Source organism: Oncorhynchus kisutch, linkage group LG6 (assembly GCF_002021735.2).
Source record: "Oncorhynchus kisutch isolate 150728-3 linkage group LG6, Okis_V2, whole genome shotgun sequence".
Classification (NCBI taxonomy): domain Eukaryota; kingdom Metazoa; phylum Chordata; class Actinopteri; order Salmoniformes; family Salmonidae; genus Oncorhynchus; species Oncorhynchus kisutch.
Genome location: NC_034179.2, coordinates 85016865 through 85044364, shown reverse-complemented (window position 1 = coordinate 85044364; position 27500 = coordinate 85016865). Strand labels below are relative to the sequence as shown.

The window sequence follows — 27500 nt, the reverse complement described above, 5'->3', positions numbered from 1 at the left end:
AGAGGGGAGGGGGAGAGAGAGGGCAGGAAGGATTAGAGTAAGAGGAGGGATGAGAGGGGAGCGGGCGAGAGAGGGCAGGGAGGATGAGAGTGAGAGGAGGGATGAGAGGGGAGGGGAGAGAGAGAGGGCAGGTAGGATGAGAGTGGGAGGAGGGATGAGAGGGGAGGGGAGAGAGAGGGCAGGTAGGATGAGAGTGGGAGGAGGGATGAGAGGGGAGGGGGAGAGAGAGGGCAGGAAGGATTAGAGTGAGAGGAGGGATGAGAGGGGAGCGGGCGAGAGAGGGCAGGGAGGATGAGAGTGGGAGGAGGGATGAGAGGGGAGGGGAGAGAGAGAAAGCAAGAGAGAGGATAGTAGGGGGAGTGGGAGAGAGAAAGGGGGGAGAGGGGGAATTCATGAGGAAAAAGGAAATGGAGAAAACAATGTATGGAGAGAATGAAGAGAGGAGAGGACACAGGAGACACGCCTCTCTCCTCCCTTCATCCCTATGACTTCCTCATCTCTCTCTCTCTCCCGACATGTCCTCCAGCTATTGTCTGAGTGCTCTGTGTGCCTGACAGACTCTCATCATCTTTTCCCCTGTTCCTCTCTCCCTCTTTTACTCCTCTTTACCTGTTTTGCTATGCCTCTGTCCTTCTCTCCATCTCTCTGTCCCTCTGCTCCTGTATCATTGTAATTCTCTATCTATTTTGTCTCTTTCTCTCCCTATTCATCTGTTAATTTCTTTCCATCTCTCTCCCCTCTCTCCATCCATTATTGTGTCCCTGTCATTCCCAGTCTTTTTTCTAGCTTCCTTCCTCATTCCTTACTTCCCTGTGTACTCTTTCTTTACTTGGTTTATACTAAAGGGTCCTAAAGGGTCCTTAGCTGTGTTTCTCTCTCTCTCTCTCTCTCTCTACTCTCTCTCTCTACTCTCTCTCTCTCCCTCCCCCCCTTTACTATCTCTCTCTCTCTCTCTCTCTCTCCCCCCCTTTCTCTCTCTCTCTCTCTCTCTCTCCCTCTCTCTCTCTCTGTCTCTCTCTCTTTGTCTCTCTCTCTCTCTGTCTCTCTCTCTTTGTCTCTCTCTCTCTCAGTGTGTGTTACAGTGCTGTATAGTTAGTCATTGAGGAGCTAGTGAGTTGTACTCAAACTGACAGTCTGTCTCTATGACTTAATAGGCCAGACTATGAAACCTGCTCTGTCCTAACATACTTAAGTCTGAGAGAGAGAGAGAGAGAGAGAGAGAGAGAGCGAGAGAGAGAGAGAGAGAAAGGGAGAGAGAAAGGGGGAGAGAGAGAGAGAGGGGGGGGGGGGGGGAGAGAGAAAGGGGGGAGAGAGAGAGAGAGAGATGGAGAGAACAGGGGGGGGGGGGAGGGCGGGGATAGTGGAAATTAGTTAGTCAGTAAGAGAAGAGGAGAGGATAGGCTGGTTAGAGGTGGTTAGAGGGCAGGTAGCCTAGTGGTTAGAGGCAGGTAGCCTAGTGGTTAACCCACTGTTCCTCGGCCATCATTGTAAATAAGAATTTGTCCTTAAGTGACTTGCCTGTGATCCTGTGTGTGTCTCTCAGATCCCTCAGGCCTCGCTGGGAGAGAGAGAGACAGAGAGACAGAGAGAGAGAGAGAGACAGAGAGAGACAGAGAGAGAGACAGAGAGAGAGAGACAGAGAGAGAGAGACAGAGAGAGAGACAGACACAGAGAGAGAGACACACACAGAGAAAGAGAGAGAGAAAGGGGAGAGGAGGGGTGTAACTGTAGAAGCAATATACTTATAAAGAGAGATGGAGGTTTGTACAATAGTTGAGGGAGGAGAGAGAAGGGAATACCAAAAGGGGAAGGCAGATACATACACTACATTACCAAAAGTATGTGGACACTTGCTCGTTGAACGTCTCATTCCAAAACCCCCTTTGCTGCTATAACAGCCTCCACTCTTCTGGGAAGGCTGTCAACTAGATGCTGGAACATTGCTGCGGGGACATCCTTCCATTTAGCTACAAGAGCATTAGTGAGGTCAGGCACTGATGTTGGGTGGTTAGGCCTGGTTCGCAGTCGACGTTCCAATTCATTCCAAAGGTGTTTGATGGGGTTGAGGTCAGGGCTCTGTGCAGACCAGTCAAGTTCTTCCACACCGATCTCAAAAAACTATTTCTGTATAGTGCTCGCTTTGTGCGCGGGGGCATTGTCATGCTGACACAGGAAAGGGCCTTCCCCAAACTGTTGCCACAAAGTTGGAAGCACAGAATTGCCTAAAATGTCATTGTATGCTGTAACATTAAAAATGTCCCTTCACTGGATCTAAGGGGCCTCTAGCCAAACCATGAAAAACAGCCTCAGACCATTATTCGTCTTCCACCAAACTTTACACTATGCACTTTGCATTGGAGTAGGTAGTGTTCTCCTGGCATCTGCCAAACCCAGATTTGTCGGACTGCCAGATGGTGAAGCGTAATTCATCACTCCAGAGAATGTGTTTTCACTGCTCCAGAGTCCAATGATGCCAAGCTTTACACCACTCCAGGCAACGCTTAGCATTTTACTTGATGATCTTAGGCTTGTGTGTGGCTGCTCGCCCATGGAAACCCATTTCATGAAGCTCCCAACTACCGTGCCTTGCAAAAGTATTAATCCCCCTTGGCGTTTTTCCTATTTTGTTGCATTACAACCTGTAATTTAAATGTATTTTATTTGGATTTCATGTAATGGACAAACACAAAATAGTCCAAATTGGTGAAGTGAAATGAAAAAAATTACTTGTTTCAAAGAATTCCCAAATATTATAAACAGAAAGTGGTGTGTGCATACAGTATGTATTCACCCCCTTTACTATGAAGCCCCTAAATAAGATCTGGTGCAACCAATTACCTTCAGAAGTCACATAATTAGTTAAATAAAGTCCACCTGTGTGCAATCTAAGTGTCACATGATCTGTCACATGATCTCAGTATATATACACCTGTTCTGAAAGGCCCCAGAGTCTGCAACACCGCTAGCAAGGGACACCACCAAGCAAGCGGCACAATGAAGACCAAGGAGCTCTCCAAACAGGTCAGGGACAAAGTTGTGGAGAAGTACAGATCAGGGTTGGGTTATAAAAAAGTTCAGAAACTTTGAATCCACAGAGCACCATTAAATCCATTATTAAAAAATTGAAAGAATATGGCACCACAACAAACCTGCCAAGAGAGGGCCGTCCACCAAAACTTACAGACAAAGCAAGGAGGGCATTGATCAGAGAGGCAACAAAGAGACCAAGATCACCCTGAAGGAGCTGCAAAACTCCACAGCGGAGATTGGAGTACCTGTCCATAGGACCTCTTTAAGCCGTACACTCCACAGAGCTGGACTTTACAGAAGAGTGGCCAGAAAGAGCCATTGCTTAAAGAAAAAAATAAGAAAACACATTTGGTGTTCGCCAAAAGGCATGTGGTAGACTCCCTGTTAGAGGAATTCTAAATTCCTATATGTTTTATAGCCAAAATCAAATTCGCACTCTCTCTAGTTCATTAATTAATTGTAAATTCATTAATTATGCATGAAGTAGATCGAGACCAGTCTTAAAAGCCAGGTAACAGCGTTTATTGCAAGAGAGTACTGAAGCAAAATACAAAGAACCTTACATTTTAAAGAGACAACATAAAATGACATCATCAGTTTCCCACACCCTCTCTGATCCACACAATAGCGCAGTGTTTTCAGGTCCGGAGATGTCTTCTACTCCCCTCATAAACCAAACATTCCAATCTGTCTAAAAGATATCTTCTCCTCCACTAATGGAATATCAAGGACCATTCTTATCTGTCAGAAAAGATATATCATCCCTCTCCCTTAAACTTCCCGCAAGGTACAGCCAATTAATTCGTTTTACTTACATTTTCAGTAACAGCTTAACCAAGAACCCATACATTTCATACCATAACATAATAGTATTAGAATAAATGGTTCTTAAATAAATGTATACATAATTAATAATTTCAACTATAATTTCCTCCAACACTCCCCAAACATATGAAAGAAGGTACTCTGGTCAGATGAGACTAAAATGTTTTTTTTTGCCATCAAGGAAAATGCTATGTCTGGCTCAAACTCAACACCTCTCATCACCCCGAGAATAGTGAAGCATGGTGGTGGCAGCATCATGCTATAGGGATGTTTTTCATCGGCAGGGACTAGGAAACTGGTCAGAATTGAAGGAATGATGGATGGCACTAAATACAGGGAAATTCTTGAGGGAAACTTGTTTCAGTCTTCCAGAGATTTGAGACTGGGACCTTCCAGCAGGACAATGAGTCTAAGCATACTGCTAAGCATACTGCTAAAGCAACAAGAGAGTGGTTTAAGGGGAAACATTTAAATGTCTTGGAATGGCCTAGTCAATACCCAGACCTCAATCCAGTTGAGAATCTGTGGTATGACTTAAAGATTGCTGTAGACCAGCAGAACCCATCCAACTTGAAGGATCTGGAGAAGTTTTGCCTTGAAAAAGGGGCAAAAATCCCAGTGGCTAGATGTGCCAAGCTTATAGAGACATACCCCAAGAGACTTGCAGCTGTAATTGCTGCAAAAGGTGGCTCTACAAAGTATTGACTTTGGGAGGGTGAATAGTTACGCACGCTCAAGTTTTACGGTTTGTTATTTGTTTCACAATAAAAAATATTTTGCATCTTCAAAGTGGTAGGCATGTTGTGTAAATCAAATGATACAAACCCCCAAATCTATATTCATTCCAGGTTGTAAGGCAATAAAATAGGAAAAATGCCAAGGGGGGTGAAAACTTTCGCAAGCCACTGTAACAGTTCTTGTGCTGACGTTGTTTCCAGAGGCAGTTTGAAACTCGGTAGTGAGTGTTTGCAACCAAAGAAAGATAATTTTTAAGCACACTTTCAGCACTCGGCGGTCCCGTTCTGTGAGCTTGTGTGGCCTACCACTTCGTGGCTGAGCCAATGTTGCTCCTAGACGTTTCCACTTCACAATAACAGCACTTACAGTTGACCGGGGCAGCTCTAGCAGGTCAGAAATGTTATGAACTGACTTGTTGGAAAGGTGGCATCCTATGACAGTGCCACGTTGAAAGTCAATGAGTTCTTCAGCAAAGCCATTCCACTGCCAATGTTTGTCTATGGAGATTGCATGGTTGTGTGCTCGATTTTATACACCTGTCAGCAACGGGTGGTGCTGAAATAGCCGAATCCACTACAGGTTTTCTGAATTGCTAAAACACAATTTCTGAAATCTTGCTCCATTTCCTGAAAACATTAAACACTACACCTCATATTCAAACACTATTTACATAACCTCTGACTCCTCTCACAAAATGAAACATTCGCCTCAAAACAGTTTTATCTGTATTAAAAAATCAAGCACTGCTCTCAAATCATAAACAAAGTGATCAAAATGATATACACTCTCAAGCAGTCAGTAAACAATACACAGAAAAATAGAAACATGATTGGACAGCGGGCCATTGTTGAAGTCCCTGGTCAACGAGGTGGCAATGTCACAATCTGTGCTGCTATCAGCAACCATGGTGTTCTACATCACCATGTTACACTCGGGCCATATATAACACCCAGCACCTTCTAAGATTTATTGCCAATCTAAGAGATATTTTATTTGAGCAGCAGGGTCAAGAGCTAAATGAGAATCCCATTCCCACCTATGTGATACTGTTGGACAATGTCAGTTTCCACCGAGCTGCTCAGGGATTTTATCCAATTGTATCCTATTTACATTGTTCAAAACATACGCTTCTCAGGGAGAAGTACATTTTTTATCAAAAAAATATTCACATTTTTCCGTCATTGTGTTTTGATGAACGAAAACATGTTCTATCATAGTAGCTCAAAATGGATCAGAAATTACTACTCTGCTTTGCTCTTTGCAATTTTGTTTTTTGTTCTTCCTCCTCCTTGTACCCCTATTTTTACAGTACTGTACCCTGCATCTCACAAACTTGTCCTTTGTCTCTGTGATACTGTAATTCTTGTTCTTTGTTGATATGAACCTGCAACCAGTCAAAATCTATTGAGCAGTCAGTACTGTTAATAAATGGAAAGCACAATGTTCAGGGCCATACAATTTGTCCATTGTACAGTATACAGCCTACAATGCACTGTAATACAGTATACAATACTAAAAGGGACAAAAATCAAAGGAGTAAACATGTGATCAATGTGCTTCTTCTTGTCTTTGGGCTGGGTCAGGCCAGAGCACTTCGTCGACATCACAAGCAATATTGTCCCTCCTGAGGCAACGGGGGAAGAAGCCTCTTGTGTGCCGTATCCAGCCCTGACATGATTCCTCACCTATATCACCACAGGCTAAATCCATGTCTTGCAGCAGATTTACTCTGGTGTAGGGTTGTCTATCATACACTTTCCATCTCCAAGAGGAGAAAAACTCCTCAATCGGATTCAGGAAAGGCGAGTATGGAGGGAGGTACAAGTTCATAAACTGCCCATTGATGTTAAACCATTCCCTTACCTGAGCAGCTCGGTGGAAACTGACATTGTCCCACACTATCACATAGCTGGGAATGGGATTCTTATTTAGCTCTTGACCCTGCTGCTCAAATAAAATATCTCTTAGATTGGCAATAAATCTTAGAAGGTGCTGGGTGTTATATGGCCCGAGTGTAACATGGTGATGTAGAACACCATGGTTGCTGATAGCAGCACAGATTGTGACATTGCCACCTCGTTGACCAGGGACTTCAACAATGGCCCACTGTCCAATCATGTTTCGGCCTCTCCTTCTCCTCTTGTACCGATATTCTTCGTCCTCCTCTGACAAGGAGTATGAAATGTCGGACTAATGCGCAGCGGGGTAAGTGTTCATGATGTTTATTGACTGAACACTGAAAATACAAAATAACAACGTGAAATAAACAAAAACCGAAACAGTCCTGAAAGGTGCAGAAAACACGAGACAGAAAATAATCACCCACAAAACACAGGTATGATTCTCAATGAGAGACAACGAACGACACCTGCCTCTGACTGAGATACCATACCAGGCCAAACACATTAACACAAGATAGAAAAAAGAACATAGACTACCCACCCAACTCACCCCCTGACCATACTAAAACAAAGGCATAACAAAGGAACTAAGGTCAGAACGTGACACCTCTTTGTAAGATTGAAGCCTGCTTCATCAACAAAGATGAACTCATGGGGTCTGTCCAAGGATTCCAAGTCAAATATTGTCTGTGTAGAAATACAATATACTGTATGTAGGATTCGTACAGAAGTCGTACAGAGACAGTGCTATACTGTAGAGTACAATTAGGTTTCTGATTCACATACATTGTATGTACTGAAGAGTAATGTCATTCACATAGTATATGTTAGTACTGTAGACAATCTGGATTACAGTAAATGTTTCTGAATCTACACTTACTTGCACATACTGAGCTCGCAGTTCTTTCACCCTTGGTGTGTTGCGCTCAAAAGGTACTCTGTATACTTGTTTAATTCGCATCCTGTTACGATGGAGGACATGGTCAATTGTGGAAATGCTCACACTGTCGATTCCCTGGAAGTGTGTGTTGTCTTGTATCACTCGTTCCTGGATTTCTCTGAGTCTTATTGCATTATCTTGAAGGACCAACTATAACAGCCTCTTGCTCCCGAGTGAATATAGCTGTCCTTCCACCTGCATGTGGCAGCCTTGCAATTCTACAAAAGTAGTTGTGCAGTTCCAAAACATATTCATGCAGTACAATACATACAGTGATTAACTTTACAAATGTCTATTGAAACAGCTGCATATAGTGTAGTACAGTAAATGTGCAATTACAAAAATACAGTAGTATCCTGTACCTGTTCTCTTCTCTGAATGTCCTTACTATGGTGGACACAGAAAATCAGCTCAAATTGGGTTGCACTCTAAGTCCTGCTTCGCTCTAGAACTGTTGCTCGAATTTCATCAGATATTTCCACTCTTTGTCTTCCTCTTCGTCTTCGTCTTCCTCTTTCTTGCCCTCCTCCTCCTCTTCCTCCTCGTCGCCCACCTCTCATACGCACTCGTCTTCGTCCTCTCACATTGTTTCTTCTATCCATTCTCAGACTTTCTCCTTCCCACCTTCAACAACCTGTTTGCTCTCTGAACTGGCTTATATTGGTTGTGTCGCATCATTTGAAACAGGTTAAATCAGTTTGAGTGGTTGTGTTCAATCAATGACATATGTTCTCTATTTGTATTTGATTGTTGCCACTTGTGTTTACCAGTATGGATGACATGTGCATTAGAGTGCAGAATGTGTTTTGAGAATGAGAATGTGTTTAGAGTTTTGCTGAAAAGTCTAAGTGAGATCTGCAAATTGTGTTTTACCATGTGAAATGGTTAAGGTATTGACAACAGACTGCATAATTAGCTAAATGAGTCCAGGCAACTGAGAACTTTGTTCAGCCAAAGAGAATGAGAAAGTGAGTGAGAGAGAGAGAGAGAGAGAGAGAGAGAGAGAGAGAGAGAGAGAGAGAGAGAGAGAGAGAGAGGAGGAGCGGAGCAAGCGAATGAGAGAGAGTGTGTGTGTGCGGCTGCAGTAATCTGTTTTTAGCTGCTGCAGATGATCAATCACCCAGTACAGCCTTGAGACACAGGAACTCTCCCACTCTCTCTCTGTCTGTCACTCTCTGTCCCTCTCGTTCGCTCTCTCACTCTCTCTTCCTCTTGCTCTCTCTCTACCTCTCTTCTCTCTCTCTCTCTCTCTGTGTCTCTTTCTCTCTATCTCAACTTTTTCTCTGCCTCTCTGTGTCTATAACTATTTCTATCTCATTCTCTCTTTCTCTCTTTTGTCTCTCTCTCTTTCATTAATTTTTCTCACACGCATACACACACACACACACACACACACACACACACACACACACACACACACACACACACACACACACACACACACACACACACACACACACACACACACACACACACACACACACACACACACAAACAGTCAGAGAGGGAGGGGGCGGCACATGGAGGAAGCTGGCGTAGCCCCTCTTGGTTCAAATAGAAGAGAGAAGAAGTAGTAGGAGACACACACACACGCTTCGCACTTATACACAGATGGCACACACACATACACTGCTCCCAGCTGTGGTCTCTATGGCTAGCTACTTTTGAATGGCGATTTTTCTTTTAGAAGTGTAGCTCTTTGAAGATGAAAAGCTACTGCCCTTTCTACCCACCTCTGCCCTGACACTTTGATACTACAATGACCAGGGGATGCATACATGCACACACAATACACATTTACACTTCAAACACATGTTCACTTTTCCTTCACACACCTATAAACCGTCTTCTTCTCAGCATATATACTGAGGCACATTGCCAAACAACACACTTAATACACATGCAGTATATGACTATACAGGAAGGAAGGAAGGAAGGAAGGAAGGAAGGAAGGAAGGAAGGAAGGAAGGAAGGAAGGAAGGAAGGAAGGAAGGAAGGAAGGAAGGAAGGAAGGAAGGAAGGAAGGAAGGAAGGAAGGAAGGAAGGAAGGAAGGAAGGAAGGAAGGAAGGAAGGAAGGAAGCTCATAATTACGTAAGATGCCTTGCTGTACAAACTGAACGAATCAACGTAATTGTGCATTCAATGACACAGGATGGATGACCTAGTACGTTGATATTTGTTGCTCACTGCATTTGTTTTTACTAAACAGTACGTTCTAAATAGTATGTAGCATGATATGTACGCAACATGTAGGTTTTGTATGCAAGTTAGATTTTGGACACGGCCATTGAGTTCTATCCGTAGTAGGACAGTGAGGAGCTGCCTACGGTAGAACAGTGTGGAGAACTGTGAGGAGCTGTCCATTGTAGAACAGTGTGGAGAACTGTGAGGAGCTGTCCATTGTAGAACAGTGTGGAGAACAGTGAGGAGCTGTCCATTATAGAACAGTGTGGAGAACTGTGAGGAGCTGTCCATTGTAGAACAGTGTGGAGAACAGTGAGGAGCTGTCCATTGTAGAACAGTGTGGAGAACTGTGAGGAGCTGCCCACAGTAGAACAGTGTGGAGAACTGTGAGGAGCTGCCTACGGTAGAACAGTGTGGAGAACTGTGAGTAGCTGTCCATTGTAGAACAGTGTGGAGAACAGTGAGGAGCTGCCCACGGTAGAACAGTGTGGAGAACTGTGAGGAGCTGCCCACGGTAGAACAGTGTGGAGAACAGTGAGGAGCTGTCCATTATAGAACAGTGTGGAGAACTGTGAGGAGCTGTCCATTGTAGAACAGTGTGGAGAACAGTGAGGAGCTGTCCATTATAGAACAGTGTGGAGAACTGTGAGGAGCTGTCCATTGTAGAACAGTGTGAAGAACAGTGAGGAGCTGTCCATTGTAGAACAGTGTGGAGAACTGTGAGGAGCTGTCCATTGTAGAACAGTGTGGAGAACATTGAGGAGCTGTCCATTGTAGAACAGTGTGGAGAACAGTGAGGAGCTGTCCATTGTAGAACCGTGTGGAGAACTGTGAGGAGCTGTCCATTGTAGAACAGTGTGGAGAACAGTGAGGAGCTCTTTTGGTTAAAAAAGGGTCATTGTCTCAGGTAAAGTCTTGACTGAACCTCTCTCTAAATTATATTTTAATGGCTCAAGCGTTGGTTCCAGACTGTCAAACTCAAGATTAGCTGGCCACTCTTTCCTCATACTGTGTGTGCGAAATTGTGCCTCTACAAGCCAGATTCTTACGACGTTTACTTCTCAGACAGACTTGCTTAAAGCCTTGACGTTATGCTAACCTCTGACCTGTTGCGTGTATCTGTCAGATGATGTGACATACAGTATAAGAAAGATCAGATTTTTATTTTATTTGAGCCTATCATATTCCCTGGAGTGGTTGAACAATGAGTTTTAATGACTCCAACCTAGTGTATGTAAACTTCCGACTTCAACTGTATGTATGTGTGTGTGTGTATATGGGAGGGAGTGTGTGTGTGTGTGTGCGGGTTTTCATGCGTGTGTGTTCATCAGGGTAGAAACTGAGGATTTTCATAGGTAGCTAGTTCGTGTGACCTAAATACTAGTGTGCATTTGTGCATAAAAATGTATTTGCACTCAAATGGTTCCAAGCTGAAAGTGTATGTACGCGTAGCTTATAAATGTGTGCGTGTGTGTGCATGCTTGTGGGGGTGTGTGTGCTTTGGGTGTATGTGCTCGCTTGTATGTGTATTAATTACATGCATGTGTGTGTTTCACTATACAACTGAGGATATTAGAAGAAAATAAAAAACATATCAATCAAGCTCCCCTTGGCCCGGTTACCACGGTGATGCAAAGATTCTAGCAAGGAGCCAAGGTCCCTGTTGCCATGGAAACAGTTATGAATGAGAAGGGCCCCAGTAACCGTGGAAACGGTGTGAATGAGCCTGGTTGCTTTGATGATAAATGCTGTAAAGGTGGACAGACCTGGTGGGGTTGAGGAGCTGTTGGGGCAAGACTGCCATCTTCATCTTCTTCATCATCATCATTGTCTTCTTGCTTGCACACACATGCACACACACACATATACACTCTTGACAGTTTCCTGTGAGGCAGATTGGCAAGTAACTCCCAGTAGATGTCTCTCCTGTCAGCACTGTTAATACTATCCCCTACATACACACGCGCAGACACACGCACAGACACACACACACACACACACACACACAGACACACCTTTTCTCCCTCCACACACACACCTGCTTTGTCAGTGTGAATCCCTCACTTTAACCCCAATATCCCACCTTGTCTTCAGCGCAGGACCTTCCAGGCTGACAAACCAGCACCTCGCCCTTCCTTCCCTGTCTCCTTCCCTCGTTCTAACTTCCCTTTACCTACTCTTCTGGTAGGACAGTCTCTGTATCCCCGTCTGTCATCAGGGCTAGCGATTTCTAACTCCCATAGCATCCCTCTACGTATCTAGCACAGGAAGATAGCTTAATTGCCCCTGAGGGGATAAATATAGTTATATAGAATTGAAATCCCATAGCAAGTGCTTGCCTTGTAGCTCAGATAGTAACTCCCATAGTATTTACCTGTGTTTCTAGCACAGATAGCTAACTCCCATAGGATTTACCTGTGTTTCTAGCACAGATAGCTAACTCCCATAGGATTTACCTGTGTTCATAGCACAGATAGCTAACTCCCATAGGATTTACCTGTGTTCATAGCACAGATAGCTAACTCCCATAGGATTTACCTGTGTTTCTAGCACAGATAGCTAACTCCCATAGTATTTACCTGTGTTTCTAGCACAGATAGCTAACTCCCATAGTATTTACCTGTGTTTCTAGCACAGATAGCTAACTCCCATAGTATTTACCTGTGTTCATAGCACAGATAGATAACTTCCATAGTATTTACCTGTATTCCTAGCACAGATAGCTAACTTTAGAATGTATTTTATATTATTTATAGCATTATAGCATCGAACAGCCCCCGTGATATGCAGCTGTTCAGGGAAGCTAGAAATCATTATACACAGGCAGTTAGAAAAGCCAAGGCTAGCTTTTTCAAGCAGAAATTTGCTTCCTGCAACACTAACTCAAAAAAGTTCTGGGACACTGTAAAGTCCATGGAGAATAAGAACACCTCCTCCCAGCTGCCCACTGCACTGAAGATAGGAAACACTGTCACCACTGATAAATCCACCATAATTGAGAATTTCAATAAGCATTTTTCTACGGCTGGCCATGCTTTCCACCTGGCTACTCCTACCCCGGACAACAGCACTGCACCCCCAACAGCAACTCGCCCAAGCCTTCCCCATTTCTCCTTCTCCCAAATCCATTCAGCTGATGTTCTGAAAGAGCTGCAAAATCTGGACCCCTACAAATCAGCCGGGCTAGACAATCTGGACCCTTTCTTTCTAAAATTATCTGCCGAAATTGTTGCCACCCCTATTACTAGCCTGTTCAACCTCTCTTTCGTGTCGTCTGAGATTCCCAAAGATTGGAAAGCAGCTGCGGTCATCCCCCTCTTCAAAGGGGGGGACACTCTTGACCCAAACTGCTACAGACCTATATCTATCCTACCGTGCCTTTCTAAGGTCTTCGAAAGCCAAGTCAACAAACAGATTACCGACCATTTCGAATCTCACCATACCTTCTCTGCTATGCAATCTGGTTTCAGAGCTGGTCATGGGTGCACCTCAGCCACGCTCAAGGTCCTAAACGATATCTTAACCGCCATCGATAAGAAACATTACTGTGCAGCCGTATTCATTGATCTGGCCAAGGCTTTCGACTCTGTCAATCACCATATCCTCATCGGCAGACTCGACAGCCTTGGTTTCTCAAATGATTGCCTCGCCTGGTTCACCAACTACTTCTCTGATAGAGTTCAGTGTGTCAAGTCGGAGGGTCTGCTGTCCGGACCTCTGGCAGTCTCTATGGGGGTGCCACAGGGTTCAATTCTTGGACCGACTCTCTTCTCTGTATACATCAATGAGGTCGCTCTTGCTGCTGGTGAGTCCCTGATCCACCTCTACGCAGACGACACCATTCTGTATACTTCCGGCCCTTCTTTGGACACTGTGTTAACAACCCTCCAGGCAAGCTTCAATGCCATACAACTCTCCTTCCGTGGCCTCCAATTGCTCTTAAATACAAGTAAAACTAAATGCATGCTCTTCAACCGATCGCTACCTGCACCTACCCGCCTGTCCAACATCACTACTCTGGACGGCTCTGACTTAGAATACGTGGACAACTACAAATACTTAGGTGTCTGGTTAGACTGTAAACTCTCCTTCCAGACCCATATCAAACATCTCCAATCCAAAGTTAAATCTAGAATTGGCTTCCTATTTCGCAACAAAGCATCCTTCACTCATGCTGCCAAACATACCCTTGTAAAACTGACCATCCTACCAATCCTCGACTTTGGCGATGTCATTTACAAAATAGCCTCCAATACCCTACTCAACAAATTGGATGCAGTCTATCACAGTGCAATCCGTTTTATCACCAAAGCCCCATATACTACCCACCATTGCGACCTGTACGCTCTCGTTGGCTGGCCCTCGCTTCATACTCGTCGCCAAACCCACTGGCTCCATGTCATCTACAAGACCCTGCTAGGTAAAGTCCCCCCTTATCTCAGCTCGCTGGTCACCATAGCATCTCCCACCTGTAGCACACGCTCCAGCAGGTATATCTCTCTAGTCACCCCCAAGACCAATTCTTTCTTTGGCCGCCTCTCCTTCCAGTTCTCTGCTGCCAATGACTGGAACGAACTACAAAAATCTCTGAAACTGGAAACACTTATCTCCCTCACTAGCTTTAAGCACCAACTGTCAGAGCAGCTCACAGATTACTGCACCTGTACATAGCCCACCTAAAATTTAGCCCAAACAACTACCTCTTTCCCAACTGTATTTAATTTTTATTTATTTATTTATTTTGCTCCTTTGCACCCCATTATTTTTTTATTTCTACTTTGCACATTCTTCCATTGCAAAACTACCATTCCAGTATTTTACTTGCTATATTGTATTTACTTTGCCATCATGGCCTTTTTTTGCCTTTACCTCCCTTCTCACCTCATTTGCTCACATTGTATATAGACTTGTTTATACTGCATTATTGACTGTATGTTTGTTTTTACTCCATGTGTAACTCTGTGTCGTTTTATCTGTCGAACTGCTTTGCTTTATCTTGGCCAGGTCGCAATTGTAAATGAGAACTTGTTCTCAACTTGCCTACCTGGTTAAATAAAGGTAAAATAAAATAAATAAATAAATAAAAATTTAACCTTAATTTACCTAGGCAAGTCAGTTAAGAACAAATTCATATTTACAATGACGGCCTACCCCGGCCAAACCCTAACCCGGACGACGCTGGGCCAATTGTGCACCGCCCTATGGGACTCCCAATCACGGCCGGTTGTGATACAGCCTGGAATCAACCCAGGGTCTGTAGTGATGCCTCTAGCACTGAGATGCAGTGCCTTAGACCGCTGCGCCACTCAGGAGCAGATAGCTAACTCCAATAGGATTTACCTGCGTTCCTAGCGCAGATAGCTAACTCCCATAGGATTTACCTGCGTTCCTAGCGCAGATAGCCAACTCCCATAGGATTTACCTGCATTCCTAGCGCAGATAGCTAACTCCAATAGGATTTACCTGCGTTCCTAGCGCAGATAGCTAACTCCAATAGGATTTACCTGCGTTCCCAGCGCAGATAGCTAACTCCAATAGGATTTACCTGCATTCCCAGCGCAGATAGCTAACTCTCATAGGATTTACCTGCGTTCCTAGCGCAGATAGCTAACTCCAATAGGATTTACCTGCGTTCCTAGTGCAGATAGCTACCTCCCATAGGATTTACCTGCGTTCCTAGCGCAGATAGCTAACTCCAATAGGATTTACCTGCGTTCCTAGTGCAGATAGCTAACTCCCATAGGATTTACCTGCGCTCCTAGCGCAGATAGCTAACTCCAATAGGATTTACCTGCGTTCCTAGCGCAGATAGCTAACTCCAATAGGATTTACCTGCGTTCCTAGCGCAGATAGCTAACTCCCATAGGATTTACCTGCGTTCCTAGCGCAGATAGCTGACTCCCATAGGATTTACCTACGTTCCCAGCGCAGATAGCTAACTCCCATAGGATTTACCTACGTTCCCAGCGCAGAAAGCTAACTCCAGAACATAGTCAGTCACACCAGCCTCTCTGGTGAAGCTATTAAGCTAAAAGTGTGTATTATTCGTCAAGCACAGAGCGTCCTAAACTGGGCTCTGTGGACTCACTGTTGTTCCTCAACCAGATACCCCACCAGGCCTTGGTGGGAAGGCTTTCAACGATGTGTCATTCAGATTGTATTACACTGACACATCATCATTCCCTAGTGTTTAGGTGTGCTGTCAGACTAACGGTGGGCCCCTGAGACTCTCCTGTGTTGTAGTGGTCCATGTGGAGGGGAGAGACACCTAATGAGTAGTGATGTGCAGTTTGCGAATTATTCATTATTTTTGAATGACCCTTTTTAATGCCTCTAGAGTCATGTTTCATTTTTCTGAGTGTCTTGTTTGTTTTAGTTGTTTGAGTCCTACAGCAGGATTGATGCACCCGGCTCAGGGGCTCCAGAGACAAACAGCTGATCATGCTGCAGGCATTGTTTCAAACTGATAATATATTACATGGTGCAAGAATTAATGCAATTAATTGATTATTGACTGTTATGATGGACCCAGCTTCGTAGAACCAAAACTACAAAGCTGCTCAAAACAAACTCGAACTCGAGAATGAATCATTTGGGGACCTGCAGTTCGCGAACGACATTGTGCATATCACGGCAGTCAAGCAATGCATTCCACCAAGTGTCAACAGGATCAGCCAGTTAAACTGTGCCATTCAGCTCTTAGCTCTTAGCGTTGACGATTCCCAGTCAGTCAGAGAGATAACTGGAAGTCAGACAACGTGAGAGAACATCCTCTCCTTCACACACAAACACTCCTCCTCACCAACACACACACTCCTTCACAGAAACACACACACACACTTATCTTTCTGTCCCTCTCAGTTTTTCCTACACATGTGTGTGTGTTTTGTGTGTGGGTGTGTGTGTGTGTGTGTGCATGTGTCTGTGCATGTGTGCATAAATGTTTGTGTGTGTGTGTATAGTGAGGTACAGATAGAGTCCTGATGAGTTGGCAGTGTCCACGGCTCTCAGACAGAGTTTATAAATAGGAGGAATAAAGATGGGTAACAAATGAGCCAGTCAACAACTCTGAATAATACAGCCTGTGCTACCTCTCTCTCTCTCTCTCTATCTCTCTCTCTCTCTCCCTCTCTCTCTCTCTCTCTCTCTCTCTCTCCCTCTCTCCCTCTCTCTCTCTCTCTCCCTCTCTCTCTCTCTCTCTCTCTCTCCCTCTCTCCCTCTCTCTCTCTCTCTCCCTCTCTCTCTCTCTCTCTCTCCCTCTCTCCCTCTCTATCTCTCTCTCTCTCTCCCTCCTCTCTCTCTCTCTCTCTCTCTCTCCCTCTCTCTCTCTCTCTCTCTCTCTCTCTCTCTCTCCCTCTCTCCCTCTCTCTCTCTCTCTCTCTCCCCTCTCCCTCTCTCTCTCCCTCTCTCTCTCTCTCTGTCTTCCTCTCTCTCTCTCTCTCTCTCTCTCTCTCTTCTCTGTCTCACTCCTCACTCTCTCTCTCTCTCTGTCTCTCTCTCCCTCTCTCTCTCTCTCCCTCTCTCTCCCTCTCTCTCTCTCCCTCCCTCTCTCGCTCTCTCTCTTCTCTCGCTCTCTCTCTCTCCCTCTAACGCTCTCTCTCTCTCTCTCTCTCTTCTCTCTCCCTCGCTCTCTCTCTCTCTCTCTCTCTCTCTCTCTCTCTCTCTCTCTCTCCCTTTCTCTCTCTCTCTCTAAAATAAATTAAATGCACATTTTTGTTTTAGATTCCGTCTCTCACAGTTCAAGTGTACCTATGATAAAAATTACAGACCTCTACATGCTTTGTAAGTAGGAAAACCCGCAAAATCGGCAGTGTATTAAATACTTGTTCTCCCCACTGTATATACAGTGTTAAAAATGAGGTGCGAATAGTTCAAATACAAAAAGGAAAATAAATAAACATAAGTATAGGTTGTATTTACAATGGTGTTTGTTCTTCACTGGTTGCCCTTTTCTTGTGGCAACAGGCAACAGTGATTGCACACTGTGGCATTTCACCCAATAGATATGGGGGTTTCTTAAAATTTGATTTGTTTTCAAGTTCTTTATGGGGCTGTTTAAATCTGAGGGAAATATTGTGCCTCTAATATGCTCATACATTTGAATAGGAGGTTAGGAAGTGCAGCTCAGTTTCCACCTCATTTTGTGGGCAGTGAGCACATAGGGCTGTCTTCTCTTGAGTGCCAGATCAGTCTTCAGCTGCATTTCTCAATAGCAAGGCTATGCTTTACTGAGTCTGTTTTTCTGTAAATTCTTTCCATTGTGTCAAGTAATTATCTTTTTGTTTTCTCATAATTTGGTTGCTCTTTCTCTCTCTCTCTCTCTCGATTGAATTCCCTGTTCCATCTCTTGAATGACTCGTGGCTCATCATTGCATTCATATTATTGACTTACTCCATTCACTCGCTGAATGTCTTCTTCTATCCAAGTGATTAGTGTTTAAATGATTAATAGATGATGTCACTAAAACCCCCAGCAACTGACACACATTGTTTGGCTGATTTCTACAAATGTTCCTAAAAAAATATTCAAATACTATAATTATTCCTTCTCTTTATTTTCCCTTTATTTTTCTGTCTCCCTCTCTCCCTCTCTCCACCTCCTCTCTCTCTCTCTGCTCCCTCTCTGTAGGATTCTGTCTACAGTGGGATCGGACTTCGATTTGCGGACTCTGAGAGCGGTCCGTGTGCTGAGACCCCTCAAACTGGTGTCTGGGATACCCAGTAAGTCTTGGGACATATGGGGGTGTGGGACGGAGAGAACGACTAGCTACACCCCTAATAGTCTTATTTCATCTGATACCATAAGAGGAGGNAACATCACCCACGAAGACAAAGCGAACTCAGGCTACCTAAATACGGTTCCCAATCAGAGGCAACGAGAAGCACCTGACTCTGATCAAGAACCGCCTCAGGCAGCCAAGCCTAACTAGACACACCCCTAAACCTAGCAATCCCAAATCCTATAAAACCCCAATACGAAACACAACACGTAAACCCATGTCACACCCTGGCCTGACCAAAATATATAACGAAAAACACAAAACACTAAGACCAAGGCGTGACAGGTGTGAGACGGAGAGAACGACTAGCTACACCCCTAATAGTCTTATTTCATCTGATACCATAAGAGGAGGGGAGGGGGAGGACAGTTCTGATTAAGTTACATCATTTTTATAGGGATTTTGGGATGTAGGTCAGAGTTTTTAAAACTTTGTCTGTTGTTTCTGTTCTTAAACAATGTGCTCTGTCTCCCCCAGGCCTCCAGGTGGTCCTCAAGTCCATCATGAAGGCTATGATTCACTGCTGCAGATCGGCCTGTTGCTATTCTTCGCCATCCTCATGTTCGCTATCATCGGCCTGGAGTTCTACATGGGCAAATTCCATACTACCTGCTTCGACATTCACACAGGTAAATCGGTCAGTCGGTGGATTGGTCGGTCAGTCGGTCGGTCAGCCAGTAGGGTCGCTGAGTCGGTTGGTTGGATGGTCAGATAGTGTGTCAGTTAGTCAGTCAGTCAGCATGCCAGTCAGTCTGCTAGTCAGTCTGCCAGTCAGTCAGTCAATCAGTCAGTCAGTCAGTATGCCAGTCAGTCAGTATGTGCCAGTCAGCATACCAGTCAGGCAGTATGCCAGTCAGGCAGTCTGCCAGTCAGTCACCCAGTCAGTATGTGCCAGTCAGCATACCAGTCAGGCAGTATGCCAGTCAGGCAGTCTGCCAGTCATTCTACCAGTTATTCAGTCAGACAGTCAGACAGTCAGTCGCCAGTCAGTCAATCAGTATGCCAGTTAAATCAGTGACAAAAGACTGTCAATTCAAAATGAATCAAAGAAGATCTAGCTCTTAAATAACATGTTGATCCCCAAACTGTCTGTACCCCTGTAGATGAGATTCGTGAGGAAGTTCCGTGTGGGACCGAAGCCCCGTCGAGACTTTGTCCAAACGGGACCACGTGTCGAAAGTATTGGCTGGGTCCTAACTACGGCATCACCCAGTTTGACAACATCCTGTTTGCCGTGCTCACTGTCTTCCAATGTATTACCATGGAGGGATGGACTGACCTGCTCTACTATGTGAGTTACGGTACTTCACATCACAGTGGTTCTGTATTAGAGGTATTATGGTATTTAATTGATGGTTAAAGAGCTGGACTATTATGTGAGTTACTGTAGTTGGGTTAGGGTTTAAGATTGGGTTTGGTTTTGGGTTTAAGATCAGGAGTTTGGGTTTGGTTTTAGGTTTGTGTTTGGGATTGGGATTGGATTCAGGATTGGTTTGGGGTTTGAGATCGGGTTCAGGTTTAGTCTTCGGTTTGGGTTGAGATTGGGTTCAGTTTTCGTTTTGGGTTTCGGTTAGAATTGAGGCAGGATAAGCTGATCCTAAATCTGTGGGGCAGCTACAACCTGGATAATAGATTTCTATGGTATTTACTAGTAAATTACATGGTAAATACCCACCTATTCATATAATACATGTTTCACTGCTATACAAATATGCCCATAGCATTTACTCATATACTGTATTGTGTGCCCATACCTAAGAAACAGTGAATAGGGCCCTGCTGCCAGTGGCAATGGTTGCTATGGTGACAGAGAGGTGGATGAGGGTAGTGGGGGAATGTGAGTGTAGTCCCATCCACAGCAGTCTATATGGGCCCATATTGAATCTTCCCCCTTCCCTCTCTTCCCCCTCTTCTCTTTCTCACACATCTCTCTTTCCTCACTCTCTCTGCTTCCTTAATCTGTCTCTCCATCTCCATTCCTCTTCACATCTTCCTACTCCCCCCACCTCACCACACCCAATTACTCACTCTCTCTCTCCCCCCATCAGCCTCCCCCTTTCTCCCTTCCTCTTCACCCCCTCCCCTTTCTCCCTTCCTCTTCACCCCCCTCCCCTTTCTCTCCCTTCCTCTTCACCCCCTCCCCCCTTTCTCCCTTCCTCTTCACCCCCTCCCCCATTTCTCCCTTCCTCTTCACCCCTTCCCCCTTTCTCCCTTCCTCTTCACCCCCTCCCCTTTCTCCCTTCCTCTTCACCCCCCTCCCCTTTCTCCCTTCCTCTTCACCCCCTCCCCCTTTCTCCCTTCCTCTTCACCCCCTCCCCATTTCTCCCTTCCTCTTCACCCCTTCCCCCTTTCTCCCTTCCTCTTCACCCCCTCCCCCATTCTCCCTTCCTCTTCACCCCCTCCCCCTTTCTCCCCTTCCTCTTCACCCCCTCCCCCTTTCTCCCTTCCTCTTCACCCCCTCTCCCTTTCTCCCTTCCTCTGCACCCCCTCCCCCTTTCTCCCTTCCTCTTCACCCCCTCCCCCTTTCTCCCTTCCTCTTCACCCCCTCCCCCTTTCTCCCTTCCTCTTCACCCCCTCCCCCTTTCTCCCTTCCTCTTCACCCCCCTCCCCCTTTCTCCCTTCCTCTTCACCCCCTCCCCTTTCTCCCTTCCTCTTCACCCCCTCCCCCTTTCTCCCTTCCTCTTCACCCCCCCTCCCCCTTTCTCCCTTCCTCTTCACCCCCTCCCCCTTTCTCCCTTCCTCTTCACCCCTCCCCCTTTCTCCCTTCCTCTTCACCCCCTCTCCCTTTCCCCCACCGCTTCCCTTCTTCTCTCCTCCATCAGTCTCACTCGGTGGCGGTGCTGCTCTATATTTAACAGGGCTGTTCAGTCAGAGTTATTCTTGCAGCTGCTGAGGAAGAAAGTGCTGAAAGTTTAATGGATAAAAAGGCTGCAGCATAGAGCAACAGCAGCCACGCCCACAGACTTAGGGAGGGAGGGAGGGAGGGAGGGCATTACATTCTGTGATGGACTCTGTTTAGGGGGAAGTACAGCAAGATGGGGAGGGTTGAGAGAGGGAGAGAAAGGGGGTTGGAGAGAGAAGGGAAATGGAGGGTTGAGAGAGGGAGAGAAAGGGGGGTTGGAGAGAGAAGGGAAATGGAGGGTTGCGAGAGGGAGAGAAAGGGGGTTGGAGGGAGAGAAAGGGGGTTGGAGGGAGAGAAAGGGAGGTTGGAGAGAGAAGGGAAATGGAGGGATGAGAGAGGGAGAGAAAGGGTGAGGGAAAAAGAGAGAGGAAGAGCGTTACATTCTGTGCAGCTGAACTGTTTAAATGGCAGATACTCTGGACAGTATACTGTATAAAACAATGTCCTAATCATCCCCGTATTGTGGTGACCCCGTCCCAGTTCATCAAAAGGTTTAAAATGGTCTGCTATTTTTTGGCTTTATAAAATCTACATCTCAGTGTAACCTCTCTAGTCAAACAAGGGAAAGATGAATTACTAGTGTGTGTGTGTGTGTCCGTGCGTGTGTGTGTGTGTGTGTTTGCAGAGCAACGATGCCTCAGGGAGCGCGTGGAACTGGATGTACTTCATTCCCCTCATCATCATCGGCTCTTTCTTCATGTTGAACCTGGTCCTGGGTGTACTGTCTGGGTAAGTGTGTGCGTGTGTGTGCACGCATGTGTGTGTGTGGGAGAGTGTGTGTGTGGGTGCACGTGCGTGTGTGTGTGGGACATGTGTGTGTGTTTCGTGTGCGTGTGTGCGTGTGTGTGTGTATACAATATGTCTGTGTATATGTCATTGTATACATCTATATGTGTTTCATTTGATATGTGTGTGTTGATATGTGTGTGTGTCTACCACAGGGAGTTTGCCAAAGAGAGAGAGCGAGTGGAGAACAGGAGTGAGTTTCTAAAGCTGAGGAGACAGCAGCAGATAGAGAGAGAGCTCAATGGATACCTGGAATGGATTTGTAAAGCAGGTACATTATCATCATATAGAACTACACACAAAACATACATGGAACCCTATGTTACATATTTATGTTATATACGTTATACATTTATGTTATATATGTTACATATTTATGTTATATATGTTATACATTTATGTTATATATGTTATATATTTATGTTATATATTTATGTTATATATTTATGTTATATATGTTATATATTTATGTTATATATGTTACATATCTTATATATGTTCTATATTTATTTAATATATTTATGTTATATATGTTATATATTAGTTATATATGTTACATATTATGTTATTATGTATATATTTATGTTATATTATATGTTATATATTATGTTATATTATATATGTTATATATTTATGTTATATTATATATGTTATATATTTATGTTATATTATATATGTTATATATTTATGTTATATTATATATGTTATATATTTATGTTATATATATATGTTATATATTTATGTTATTTATGTTATATATTTATGTTATATATATATGTTATATATTTATGTTATATTATATATGTTATATATTTATGTTATTTATGTTATATATTTATGTTATATTATATATGTTATATATTTATGTTATTTATGTTATATATTTATGTTATATATTTATGTTATTTATGTTATATATTTATGTTATATATGTTATATATTTATGTTATATATGTTATATATTTATATAATATATGTTATATATCTTATATATGTTCTATATTTATTTATATATTTATGTTATTTATGTTATATATTTATGTTATTTATTTATGTTATTTATGTTACATATTTATGTTATATATGATATGTATTTATGTTATATATGTTATATATTTATATAATATATGTTATATATCTTATATATGTTCTATATTTATTTTATATATTTATGTTATTTATGTTATATATTTATGTTATTTATTTGTTATTTATGTTATATATTTATGTTATTTATTTATGTTATTTATGTTACATATTTATGTTATATATGATATGTATTTATGTTATATATGTTATATATTTATATAATATATGTTATATATCTTATATATGTTTCTATATTTATGTTATTTATTTATGTTATTTATGTTATATATTTATGTTATTTATTTATGTTATTTATGTTACATATTTATGTTATATATGATATGTATTTATGTTATGTATTATTGTTATTTATGTTATATATTTATGTTATTATTTATGTTATTTATGTTATATATTTATGTTATTTATTTATGTTATTTATGTTACATATTTATGTTATATATGATATGTATTTATGTTATGTATTATTGTTATTTATGTTATATATTTATGTTATTTATTTATGTTATTTATGTTACATATTTATGTTATATATGATATGTATTTATGTTATGTATTATTGTTATTTATGTTATATATTTATGTTATTTATGATATGTATTTATGTATTTATGTTATATATGTTATATATTTATGTTATATATGTTATATATTATGTTATATATGTATGTTATACATTTATGTTATATATGTTATATATTTATGTTATATATTTATGTTATACATTTATGTTATATATGTTATATATTTATGTTCTATATTTATGTTATATATGTTATATATTTATGTTATATATTTATGTTATACATTTATGTTATATATGTTATATATTTATGTTATATATGTTATATATTTATGTTATATATGTATGTTATACATTTATGTTATATATGTTATATATTTATGTTATATATGTTATATATTTATGTTATATATGTTATATATTTATGTTATATATGTTATATATTTATGTTATATATGATATGTATTTATGTTATGTATTATTGTTATTTATGTTATATATTTATGTTATTTATGATATGTATTTATGTATTTATGTTATATACGTTATATATTTATGTTATATATGTTATATATTTATGTTATATATTTATGTTATACATTTATGTTATATATGTTATATATTTATGTTATATATTTATGTTATACATTTATGTTATATATGTTATATATTTATGTTATATATTTATGTTATATATGTTATATATTTATGTTATATATTTATGTTATACATTTATGTTATATATGTTATATATTTATGTTATATATGTTATATATTTATGTTTATATATGTATGTTATACATTTATGTTATATATGTTATATATTTATGTTATATATGTTATATATTTATGTTATATATGTTATATATTTATGTTATATATGTTATATATTTATGTTATATATTTATGTTATACATTTATGTTATATATGTTATATATTTATGTTCTATATTTATGTTAAATATGTTCTATATTTATGTTAAATATGTTATACATTTATGTTATATATGTTATATATTTATGTTATATATGTTATACATTTATGTTATATATGTTATATATTTATGTTATATATTTATGTTATATATGTTATATATTTATGTTATATATGTTATATATTTATGTTTAATATTTATGTTATATATGTTATATATTTATGTTATATATGTTATATATTTATGTTATATATGTTATATATTTATGTTATATATGTTATACATTTATGTTATATATGTTACATATTGCCATATACATTCTCATGTTATTGTTTACTTGACTTTTGCTTCCTATAGAAGAAGTGATCTTAGCAGATGATGAAGACCCTGATGCCTTTGACGGTATTTACCAAGTGTGTGTGTGTGTGTGTGTAGTGACATAGATATGATGTTAGAATATATATAGAGACAGACAATGAGACAATATAACATTGTGTAAATGTAGCATCATTGTTAGTGTAAATGTATTATCTTTACCAGTATACATGTAGCATCTTTCTAGTCTAAATGTATCATCTTTGCTAGTGTAAATGTAGCATTTTTAATAGTGTAAATGTTGCATCTTTCCTCGTGTAAATGTAGCATCTTTGCTAGTGTAAATTTAGCATATTTACTAGTGTAAATGTAGCATCTTTCCTAGTGTAAATGTAGCATATTTTCTAGTGTAAATTTATCATCTTTGCTAGTGTAAATGTAGCATCTTTACAGTGTAAATTTATCATCTTTACTAGTGTAAATCTATAATATTTGCTAGTGTAAATGTATCATTTTTGCTAGTGTAAATGTAGAATATTTACTAGTGTAACGAGAGCATCTTTGCTAGTGTAAATGCAACACCTTTGCTTGTGTAAATGTAGAATATTTGCTAGTGTAAATGTAGCATCTTTCCTATTATAAATGTTGCAGCTTTGCTAGTGTAAATGTAGCATCTTTGCTAGTGTAAATGTAGCATCTTTATTAGTGTAAATGTAGCATATTTGCTAGTGTAAATGTAGCATCTTTGCTAGTGTAATTGTAGCATCTTTGTTAGTGTAAATGTAGCATCTTCACTAGTGTAAATGTAGCATCTTTGCTTCTGTGCCAGTGTTTGTTTGCGTGTTCTATAGTGAGCAGTTGTGCGTCACTGTGTTCTATTTTTCCCATTCAGGCACCCGCAGGAGACCCACCATCAAAAACCACAAGAACAAAACAGATCTCCTTAACCCAGACGATGGGAATGGAGACCTGGCAGTGGGTAAGAAACACCACACACACGCACACGCACACGCACACACAAGATGTTACATGCTAACCAAATGTGTTTTTTCTCTCTACTCTTGTCCCCATCCCCCTCTCCTTTTCCCACTCTTCTCCTCTCCTCCACCCCCTCTTCCCTTTCTTCTCCTCTCCTCCATCCCCCTCTCCTTTTCCCACTTTTCTCCTCTCCTCCATCCCCCTCTCCTTTTCCCACTCTTCTCCTCTCCTCCAACCCCCTCCTTTTCCCACTCTTCTCCTCTCCTCCATCCCCCTCTCCTTTTCCCACTCTTCTCCTCTCCTCCATCCCCTCTTCCCTTTCTTCTCCTCTCCTCCATCCCCCTCTCCTCTTCCCACTCTTCTCCTCTCCTCCATCCCTCTCTCCTTTTCCCACTCTTCTCCTCTCCTCCATCCCCCTCTCCTTTTCCCACTCTTCTCCTCTCCTCCATCTCCTCTCCTCTTCCCACTCTTCTCCTCTCCTCTTCCCACTCTTCTCCTCTCCTCCATCCCCCTCTCCTTTTCCCACTCTTCTCCTCTCCACTATCCCCCTCTCCTTTTCCCACTCTTCTCCTCTCCTCCATCCCCCTCTCCTCTTCCCACTCTTCTCCTCTCCTCCATCTCCTCTCCTCTTCCCACTCCTCTCCTCTCCTCTTCCCACTCTTCTCCTCTCCTCCATCCCCCTCTCCTTTTTCCACTCTTCTCCTCTCCACTATCCCCCTCTCCTTTTCCCATTCTTCTCCTCTCCTCTATCCTCCTCTCCTCTTCCCATTCTTCTCCTCTCCTCTATCCCCCTCTCCTCTTCCCACTCTTCTCCTCTCCACTATCCCCCTCTCCTCTTCCCACTCTTCTCCTCTCCACTATCCCCCTCTCCTCTTCCCATTCTTCTCCTCTCCACTATCCCCTTCTCCTCTTCCCATTCTTCTCCTCTCCACTATCCCCCTCTCCTTTTCCCATTCTTCTCCTCTCCTCTATCCCCCTCTCCTCTTCCCATTCTTCTCCTCTCCTCTATCCCCCTCTTCTCTTCCCACTCTTCTCCTCTCCACTATCCCCCTCTCCTCTTCCCACTCGTCTCCTCTATCCCCCTCTCCTCTTCCCACTCTTCTCCTCTATCCCCATCTCCTCTTCCCACTCTTCTCCTCTATCCCCCTCTCCTCTTCCCACTCTTCTCCTCTCCACTATCCCCCTCTCCTTTTCCCATTCTTCTCCTCTCCACTATCCCCCTCTCCTCTTCCCATTCTTCTCCTCTCCACTATCCCCTCTCCTTTCCCCATTCTTCTCCTCTCCTCTATCCCCCTCTCCTCTTCCCATTCTTCTCCTCTCCTCTATCCCCCTCTCCTCTTCCCACTCTTCTCCTCTCCACTATCCCCCTCTCCTCTTCCCACTCGTCTCCTCTATCCCCCTCTCCTCTTCCCACTCTTCTCCTCTATCCCCCTCTCCTCTTCCCACTCTTCTCCTCTATCCCCCTCTCCTCTTCCCACTCTTCTCTTCTCCTCTCCACTATCCCCCTCTCATTTTCCCATTCTTCTCCTCTCCTCTATCCTCCTCTCCTCTT

The 27500-nt window shown here is 42.2% G+C and overlaps 1 protein-coding gene across 1 annotated transcript in view; it reads left to right on the top strand.

The window, feature by feature from the left end:
* Window positions 1-27500, top strand: part of LOC109887500 (voltage-dependent P/Q-type calcium channel subunit alpha-1A) — a 167363-nt gene that overhangs the window by 44310 nt on the left and 95553 nt on the right. The window contains 8 exon segments of the mRNA XM_031828066.1: window positions 18249-18340; window positions 18877-18915; window positions 18918-19028; window positions 19503-19690; window positions 21927-22030; window positions 22243-22358; window positions 25013-25057; window positions 25863-25949. Of these exon segments, the coding sequence (XP_031683926.1) occupies window positions 18249-18340; window positions 18877-18915; window positions 18918-19028; window positions 19503-19690; window positions 21927-22030; window positions 22243-22358; window positions 25013-25057; window positions 25863-25949 (782 nt within the window).